This window comes from Triplophysa rosa, linkage group LG2, assembly GCF_024868665.1.
Source record: "Triplophysa rosa linkage group LG2, Trosa_1v2, whole genome shotgun sequence".
NCBI lineage: Eukaryota > Metazoa > Chordata > Actinopteri > Cypriniformes > Nemacheilidae > Triplophysa > Triplophysa rosa.
Window position 1 is genome coordinate 31,049,793 of NC_079891.1, and position 9,662 is coordinate 31,059,454.

General features: G+C 39.2%; 1 protein-coding gene across 1 annotated transcript; it reads left to right on the forward strand.

Annotated features, from left to right (window-relative positions):
* The first annotated feature begins 231 nt into the window (after positions 1–231).
* xbp1 (X-box binding protein 1) lies at positions 232–2,593 on the forward strand. The gene is given in 6 exon segments (XM_057327993.1): positions 232–578; positions 1,069–1,165; positions 1,268–1,384; positions 1,614–1,670; positions 1,673–1,780; positions 1,928–2,593. Coding segments are annotated over 6 exon segments (1,185 nt in total). The 5' UTR covers positions 232–354; the 3' UTR covers positions 2,510–2,593.
* Positions 2,594–9,662: the final 7,069 nt, after the last annotated feature.

A 9,662-nucleotide genomic window follows, 5' to 3' on the forward strand; every position in this document is an offset into this window, starting at 1 on the left:
AAAAATAAAACATTTCAACATTGTAGTATATTTCAGTACTTGAGTTTGCTTTTGATACAACTAGCCTACATAGGAATTGTCTGCTCTTTCATGATCTCACTTGTTGACAAACAGCTTCGATATAAACTCGAAACTTACATCAGCTAAACTAACCAAGGAAGAACTGACGTCAAGTGACGTCGTCGCGCCCACCAGCCAATCGCGTCGCACCACGACGGTAGAAAAAGAACGCAAGCGCTTCCACATCTTCAGTTTTCAGAGATCACAGGGTGGAAGAAACACGGTGAAATAAGACGATTTTCGGATATTTTCCCACCCCTAAAATATACCTAAAAGGATTTTTGCGCAGGCAATATGGTTGTAGTCACAGCAGGCGCCGGAGGGGCCCACAAAGTCCTCCTCATATCGGGGAAACAGAGCGCTTCGCCCGGCGCAACACAGGGCGGATACAGCCGGTCCATATCTGTCATGTTGCCTAACCAGCCCTCTTCTGACTCCGACTCCAACAATTCTGGACCACCGATGCGTAAGAGGCAGAGACTCACACATCTGAACCCAGAAGAAAAAGCACTTCGAAGGTGAGAATGCTCTGGGCATTTAATAACACGAGCCTTTTTAATCCTGTCAGTCATGCATTTACATTAAACAATTTTCCTTCATTTGGGGGTAGACGTTAAGTTTCAAGTGTTTTATACACATACTTATGAATATGTTAGCTAAAAAGGATAAGCAACGAACCCGTTTGACCCTTCCATATGGAAGAATTCAAATCTCAGCCAAGATCTGTGGGGTTTGCCAGTCAGTTCCTCCCCCTCTGAGTCAATAGCCACGTCTGCTTGCGTGGCACGGTTGTTGCGCAGACTGCGCATGCGCAGTTTCCTTCACAGTCTGACATGCCAAAATCGGTTCAAATTAAACGAATAGAAAATGTAATAATAAAATAGATTTGTCTAAAGTGTAAACCTACAAAATTAAATTTAAAACGTACGAGACAGACGAGCTGTTAACAGATACATCTTTTTATTATTATTTTTGACCAAAAATGTATTCATATTTTTTTATTTCTAGGAAACTGAAGAACAGAGTTGCTGCGCAGACAGCGAGAGACAGAAAAAAGGCTAAGATGGGAGAGTTGGAGCAGCAGGTTTTGGAATTGGAGCTCGAGGTACTTATCAATGTTGTTTTCATCTGCTAAATGAAACCGAAATTCAGCGTCTCTTTTGTAGTCCAGGAAAACAAAATGAAATGACTTTTCCTTTTCCCGTAGAATGAGAAACTTCACATTGAGAACCGAATGTTGCGAGAGAAGACGAGTGATCTTCTGAGTGAGAATGAAGAGCTGAGACAGAGACTGGGTTTGGATACCCTGGAAACAAAAGAGAAGGTAAACAAGTTTGCTCGTACCATCAACAGATCTTTTAGATCTGAATTAGTGGATGAGCACGGTTATCTCCTTATCTAATGCAAGAGCCTGTGTAATGATGATAAACAGAGAATCGGGACGATCAAGGGTCACACTTTGAAAATATTAAACTAATTCACGGACTGTTAACACCATTTAAAAATAGCCTATGGGTGTTTTCACCTTCCACTAACTCTCTCGCGTTTTTTAGGTCGAGTTGATGGATTCTACGGTGAGCGATTTGGATTTGGTGACCGGGTCTTCTGAGTCTGCAGTACTCAGGCTACGTGTGCCTCCGCAGCAGGTGCAGGCCCAGCAGTTACCAAATCTGAAGACTTCACCATGGGTCCTCACAGCCCTGACTCTGCAGATGTTGAGGTGAATATCATAATGGATAAAACTCTTCTTAAGGCAAAATCTAATTTAAATTCGAAACATGATTACAAATAGATCTAAATACAGTTTGCACATAAAAAGATTACATAGTTTGATCATTTACTTACTTTTCTTTCTTTCCTTCTACAGACTGATCTCTTGCTTGGTATTCTGGACATCCTTGACCCAGAGCTGTTCCTCAAGACTGGCATCCCAGAAGCACAGGAAGGCCATCAGCAGTTTGTGCTGTCTGGGAGTGCAGGAGAACAAGTACCTGCCTCCCCACCTGCGGCTTTGGGGCCCGCACCAGCTAAGCTGGAGGCCCTTAATGAACTGATCCACTTTGACCACATTTACACCAAACCTGCCGAGGTGGCGAGTGAGGAGAGCATTTGCGATGTCAAACCCGAGGCGGGTCCTGAGTGCGTCGCCTTCTCCGCAGACGATGAGGAAATCGAGGTGGAGGTCCAAACGGTGTCCGTCAAGGACGAGCCGGAGGATGTGGTCATCCCCATGACAGATGAGAGTCCGAACGGGGTCGACGACTTCCTGTCCGACGCCTCGTCCTTCAACGACTACGAGAAGACTTCGTACCTGACAGATACATACAGTGACTCTGGATACGAAAGGTCCCCATCCCCCTTCAGCAACATATCATCCCCCCTCTGCTGTGAGAGCTCTTGGGAGGACATGTTTGCTTCTGAACTCTTTCCCCAACTGATCAGTGTCTAAAAAAATGATGCGTACAAAATCATTTGCAAACTTGCCTGCCTTTGCTCTTTTCAGTATAAGTAATTGCCACATGCTTCATAGTGATACAAAAGAGTACAACCCCTCTTAGACCAAAGACATTGCCTTACGGCTTCTGTTGTAATACTACAGGTCTGTGTTGTTTGGTTTAGAGCGCAAAGACTTGTGGGAATTGCAGTCCAGCAACCGTTTTGATCAGTGTAGCAGTTTGATGTACAGTTCAAAAGCAACCCAGTATTTTTGTTGGGGAAAGGGGATGGGGGGGGTAATTGTTTTAAAAGTAAAACTATTTATTTGTGTATCTCGAGTCTTCTGTATGATATCTGTCCGTCTCAGATAATATGCTTCTTGTACGACCTAATTTTATTGTAAATGCTCTCCTCAATCATATTGCATTAAAAAAAAATTGCTTTGCATAACATGTCTCTGTGTCTGTGACATGAGGGAGTGGATTTGAATGCATGCCAAAGCCCTTGGTTATATCATGTGCTCTTTATTTTGACATTTAGTAGCTTCACTATTAATAAAGAGTCAAGTGTGAATATTTTCTTTAACCCCAACACCATTATAACTACTTTTTACAGTCTGTTAGTTAATAAAAATGGTCTGCTCTCCTTGACTTTTAAATACTATGTGTGCTTATCCATATGGAACTACACGAAGAATTGCCCAGAACCACAATCTCTGGCATTTCGGTACCATGTCAAATTGCCCTTGGGACTTTGCCATCTGTTTTCTGTACTTTTTTAAAATAGAAGGTGATAAGATTAGAAGGCCTAAAGTAAACGATTACACAACTTTCTACCATGTCAAAACAGCTCGTTTTATCAGATCACTCGGTGAGACTTTAGCGAGTCGGTATGTGAGCTTCTAATAGGGGTTCTGCTTTTTTCACGAGAATTTTCTAAATAGACCTGAGGTGATATTTCCTGAGTTCCTGTTTCAGTCGAAAGTGGGACGTTGCAGTGTGATGTATGTGGAGGTTTGTGACGACAGGGTGGTGTCGGATGGTTTACACCTCCCGGGGCTAATTCAATCAGCCTGGTTTTTCAATGATGGGTGAAGGCCAAATAAGGGTGGGGTGGGGGCTTTAAAGCCCCCGAGGGCCTCAAATTCCAAGCTACACCCTTCTTTTAAAGTGATAATACAAGTTGAATACAATACGTTGAGACAAGAAGGCTAAAACGGATTCCCTTGAATATACACCACCAAAAAAAATGACAGTAGTTGAATGTGACTAACAAAAAATATTGTGGCCGACCTCCTTTCGAAGTCAAACTTTCCCTCTGCATACCTCAGTTTCTTTGTAAAACCACATTGTGGTACATTTCACGTCAGGAAGTTTGCTGAGGTAGACTTTTAAAGTGCAGATGATGTTGCTTTTGGGGTTTTGCTTCATGTTAGAGATCTTAATGCAAGATACGCAGTATATATGCTGTTGTAGAAGTAATATGCGATTATGATTAATTCTCAATAAATATAATTTGTGGGTCCAGGCCAAAAGCAAAGCTTATATTACAATGTCCTTCCAGCGCTTAAAACGACCCTCTTATCATCTCGTGGATGATTGGGATAAACCCTACAGTAACTCTAAGCTTACTGGTCTCAGCAAAGCTATAAGGAGACCAGCAGCTGATGGACATTGAGTAATACCCACAAATGCCACTATAGTCTCAGTTTCAGGGACTGTCCAAACATCTGATTTCAAACATCAAATGTTCAGCTACAGAAATCATTTTCATTGAAGTACATTCATGTAACCAAAAGTCATCTCCATCTACCCAGGGCTGATGTCTTGTCGCTATACAGATTTGGAAAAAGGTATTTTACCAAATAAAGCACAAGCTTCACCTTTAAAAAAAAACTCAGTTTATCTCCACCAATGTGATGTACGAAGGGTAAACATTGAGCTCATTGAACAACTCAACACGCACACAAAATAAATAACGGCCTGTATTTCCTGTTCAGGTGTGTGTCTTGACTCGAAATGTAAACGACTTACTGTCTTGGCAAGACTAGAAATACAAGTTAACAATGACGTAAAAGCAAAACTTGAATTGTTTTGCATGTATTTCCGATTAAAACAGGAAGTTAGGGGCGGGGCCTACAGAAGAACTTGTCGCTTGTGTTTAGCCAATTAATTTCATAATGGTTTTTAAAGGATGTACTTAAAAATATCTTTCTTTAAATACACTGCCCCCTGCAGAACTCCTCAAGCTTCAAAGCCCACAAGCACGAGTGGTAAAACAGTTCCGATGTAAAATTAGCGTGTGTGTGTACTGTGACATATGAGTAAGTGTGTGTGTGGTGTCAACACTGTCCATGTCTGAGGGACCAACAAGATGGCCAAAAGTGGAAGCATGATTAACACAAGACAACTCTGAGAAACTATTTCCTCATTCATGGGAAACGGAAAACTATATTCTCTTCTGTTCTCACTCATGAAACCTCATGATTCAGCGAACTGGGTGTCATCCATTTAGGTAACTTATAATTACGCCCAATGCGTTCTAATACACATGGAAAGAGATCTGTTTGCTTTCCTGTTCATTTCTAGGAAGTTGCTCAGCTGGCCCATGTGCATGGACCTGGATTTATCGCAATGATCTTGGATCTTTTTGGGATTGAACCTGTGACCTGTTAACATTTTAGCAACACCCCTTACAATTACCCTCCATTAGATTCTCTGGTATAACAAGAGAATAATAAGAAATGGTCATTGATGTGAACATGATATACAGCCACAGGCTATAAATTGCTCATAAAATGTAGTAAAATCAAAGACATTTACATATTAAAATCCTGTCCAATGTTCAATGTCCATGGGCCATGACACTATTCTTGCATATCATCTTACTTCCTGTTAACAAAATGTGTGTGCAAGTGAACCCTCAGAAACGATTTTCAAATATAACGCAAAGAATCTGTGAGGTTATTTGTTTAAAGGAAATGATAAAGAAATGACCGTGTCTAATGTCCTTAAAATGGTTGTGACAGCATGTTGTTCTGCTGCTCAGTTTAACAGAGGGAGAAAGACGGATTAAACCACAATCTGCTGTTGCTATAGTTTCACTTCCTGTACATGTATCAAACCTCACAAAAATATTTGATCAGCTCCAAACTATCAGCCATTTCCCCTTGACAGAAAGTGCATGAGATTGCATCATGCAGAATAAATAACAAGCTGACAAAAATATTTTAAAAACAACTCCAAGTGTGTCATTTTTGCACATTTGTGCTGTACTCCAGCCAGTGAGCAGGAAGATAAATATAAATAGTGACTAGTTTACAACAGTGTAAAATCTTAAACTGTTTGTTAATTGTAAATATTAAACCAAGACAAGACATTAACCATTACACAGCTGTATATATATATATATATATATATCAAATGTCTTTGATATATACATATATATATACAGTGAGGGAAATAAGTATTTGATCCCCTGCTGATTTTGTAAGTTTGCCTACTTACAAACAAATGAAGGGTCTATAATTTTTATGGTGGGTTTATTTTAACTGATGGACACAGAATATTAAAAAAAATCAGGGGAAAAAAATGTTATATAAAGGTTATAAATTGATTTGCATTTCAGTCAGTGAAATAAGTATTTGATCCCCTACCAACTAGCAAGAATTCTGGCTCCACAGATTGGTTATGTGCCTATATGGACCACAGATTAGTCCTGTCACTTTAAGAAAGTACTCCTAAATCAGCTTGTTATGTATATAAAAGATGCCTGCCAACAGAATCTGTATCTTCCAGTTCAACCTCTCCAACACCATGGTCCAGACCAAATAGGTTTTAAAGGATGTCAGCGACAAGATTGGAGACCTGCACAAACCTTGAATAGGCTACAGACAGAAGCTTGGTGAGAAGGAGACAACTGTTGGTGTGATTATTTGGAAATAGAAGATATACAAAATAACTATCAAATGCCCTTGTTCTGGAGCTCCCTGCAATATTTCACCAATGGGGTAAAGATGATCATGAGAAATGTTAAAGATCAGCCCAGAACTACACGGAAGAAGCCTGTTAATGATTTCAAGACAGTTGGGAACACAGTTAGCAAGCAAAACATTGGTAACACATTGGTAACACGCTATGCCACAGTAGACTAAAATCCTGAAGCACCCGCAAGGTCCTCCTGCCCAAGAAGGCCCGCCTGGCTCGTCTTAAGTTTGACAATGAACATCAAAATGATTCAGAAAAGGCTTTGGCGAAAGTGCTGGCACTGCTGTGAGACCAAAATGGACTCCTGTGTTTGGAGGGAGAGAAATGCTGACTATGAGCCCAAGAACATCATGTCTACAGAGAAGCACAGTGTTGGAAACATTCTGCTTTAGGGCTTTTTCTCTGCTACAGGTATACAGGATGACTTCACCGCATTGAGGGGCTGAGGGACTGGCCCATGTACCGTAAAATCTTGGACGAGAACCTCCTCCCCTTAACTAGGTCACTGAAGATGGGTCATGGATGAGCCTTTAACATGACAAAGACGCAAAACATATTGCCAAGACAACCAAATAGTGGCTTAAGGAGAAGCACATTAAATGTCCTAGCCAGTCTCTAGACCCTAGTCCTATAGAACCTCTGTGAAGGAGGCTAAAACTCCAATTTGCTGAGCGACAGCCAAGAAACCTTAAAGATTGACAGAGGAGTGGACTAAATGTATCCGGACACATGTGCAAACCTGCTGACCAACTATCAGAAATGTCTGACCTCTGTGCTTGCCAACAAGGGTTTCTCCACAAAGTACAAAGTTATGTTTTGCTTGGGGATCAAATACTTATTTCACTGACTGAAATGCAAATCAATTTATAACCTTTATATAACATTTTTTTCCCCTGATTTTTTTTAATATTCTGTGTCTATCAGTTAAAATAAACCCACCATAAAAATTATAGACCCTTCATTTGTTTGTAAGTAGGCAAACTTACAAAATCAGCAGGGGATCAAATACTTATTTCCCTCACTGTATATGTATATATTGCGTAGGATTTTTTTTCTTTTATAAAGAAAACTTTTACCGAAATGCCCATAATGGGAAACTTCAGTGGGAGTGCGTGATCATAACTACATTTCTTAGTAGTTAACTACTAGTTTCTTAGTTAAGCTGACCTTAAATGATGGCACACATCTTATTTATTTTCAACTTCAATGACATTTACTGTAGACTGTGGGACTAACATTACAGGAAGTCGGAAGAAATATTACATTAATTCTTTCTTTCTTTCCTGTAAAGATTATAAACCAGGTTTTTCAAGTTTTATGCATGCCTGAGTGGCGGTAAATCAGAAGAGAAACACGCACAGGATTGTTTTTCTATGAGGACAATATATCAAAGCACCTCAAAGCCACTACATTTTAGAAACTAAAGCATTGTAAGATTTTACCAGCATATATTTGACACATATGATGTAAATGTGTCCTATGGTGTGACAGCCAAAAATGAGAAAAAAGTAACAAAGAAGATAAACATTTTGTTTTCAACAATTTTGGCATGTCACTCCATAAAACACATGTACAGTGTATTTGTCAACTACCCATTTGCAATATATACAGTACACACAAACGCACACACACATGCACGCACCCACGTTTTAAAACGTGTTGTATTAAAGCACCTAATAGCCTATAGAGTGACACAATTTGTTAATGTATGACAACATATGCACTTGCTATAGCAAATTTAAAATAACTTTTCTATTAGTTTCTTTTAGAAGGGCCATGTCGAAGTGATCTTACTGAGTATGTCACACATTACCACTGTGACACAGGACATCATCCAGTGAAGTCAAGATCAACACAGTCTAAACACAACACACTCACGTTGTGTCATAATGACTGTGGGTGGAATGTCACCTGTCGGGACTTTCAAATAACGAACAAATTCTTAAAGTTGTAGTTACTGTAACTCTTTAAACATTTTTTAAAAATCATGTTTGTTTCATTGTGCATTCCTAGTAATATCAATCAAACTGCAAGTGGGTTGTTTTGATTAAGAATAACAAAAAAATAAAGCCAACTAACACAAAAAACATGATAATGTAATGAAAAATAAAAACGGAGTTTTTGCAAATGAATGTTTGAATGTGAATGAAAACGTGAATGTTTACTCTATTTTAATTTGACTTTCAACTTTTTACCATAATATTAAACATTTGCACCATTTTAGATGAAAGATAACTATGTAATACTTTTACCATAAAACCTTTTGCATAAAGTTTTTCCGTTACATTACTGATCATTTCTCTCTCGATATACTGTACAGTACATATGATTTTAGGGTAAATATGACCTGGACATAACCTGTTCTCAGTGCAGCAGATCAGACTGTAAGCAAACACACACACACAAAAATAAATGACTGCAAAATTGTTTATATTAAATTGTTTATAAGCACTGAATTCAAGGTTAAAGTCCATTCCACAACTTCTTTTTTCAGGTGACCTAAGATAATATAAAGTACATTACAGGGGCGACCAGTGTGCTGATGGTAATTGAAAAGTAAATATTGAATTTTCCTTCAGATGATTATTGACATTGTACAATAGCACAAGGCCAGTCTACACTAACCAACATCTTTACACAGACAAACAACAAGCAGTCTTTCAACATTTTAAACTGCATTTGCGCACTTTTTAAGAATATAACATTTACATTCAGGTGTTTGGCAGATGTGATCAATCATGCATGTAACTACAGCTGCTAGTTTAGCATCTGTTTACAGTAAATAAAACACTGTGAGGACAGTTTAATGTTATCTTCTGAACAAGCTGTGAGTGGGGTACAGATGTGCCCTGGACTGAGGCACTCAGGCATTTTAGAAATCTCCAAACAAAAAGCACGCCTACACCCCCCGGGTGAGCTTTGACCCCTAAACTGCCCAGAGTTCCTGTCACTATGTGTAAAAACAGGACAGCTTATCATGTTGGATAACAAGTTTAGCTGAAGGCCTAAAACGAAGGGCAAACGAACCACGATGACATGATGCAACAGATAAGCATATTGAACATGGTTTATTTGTCAAATAGAGTCTTAAATATCAGGTAGAATAAGTAACACTCAAAAAACAACAAAAACTTTACTATTACATGTAACTAGAAAATCCGTAGTGACAAAATCGTTGGC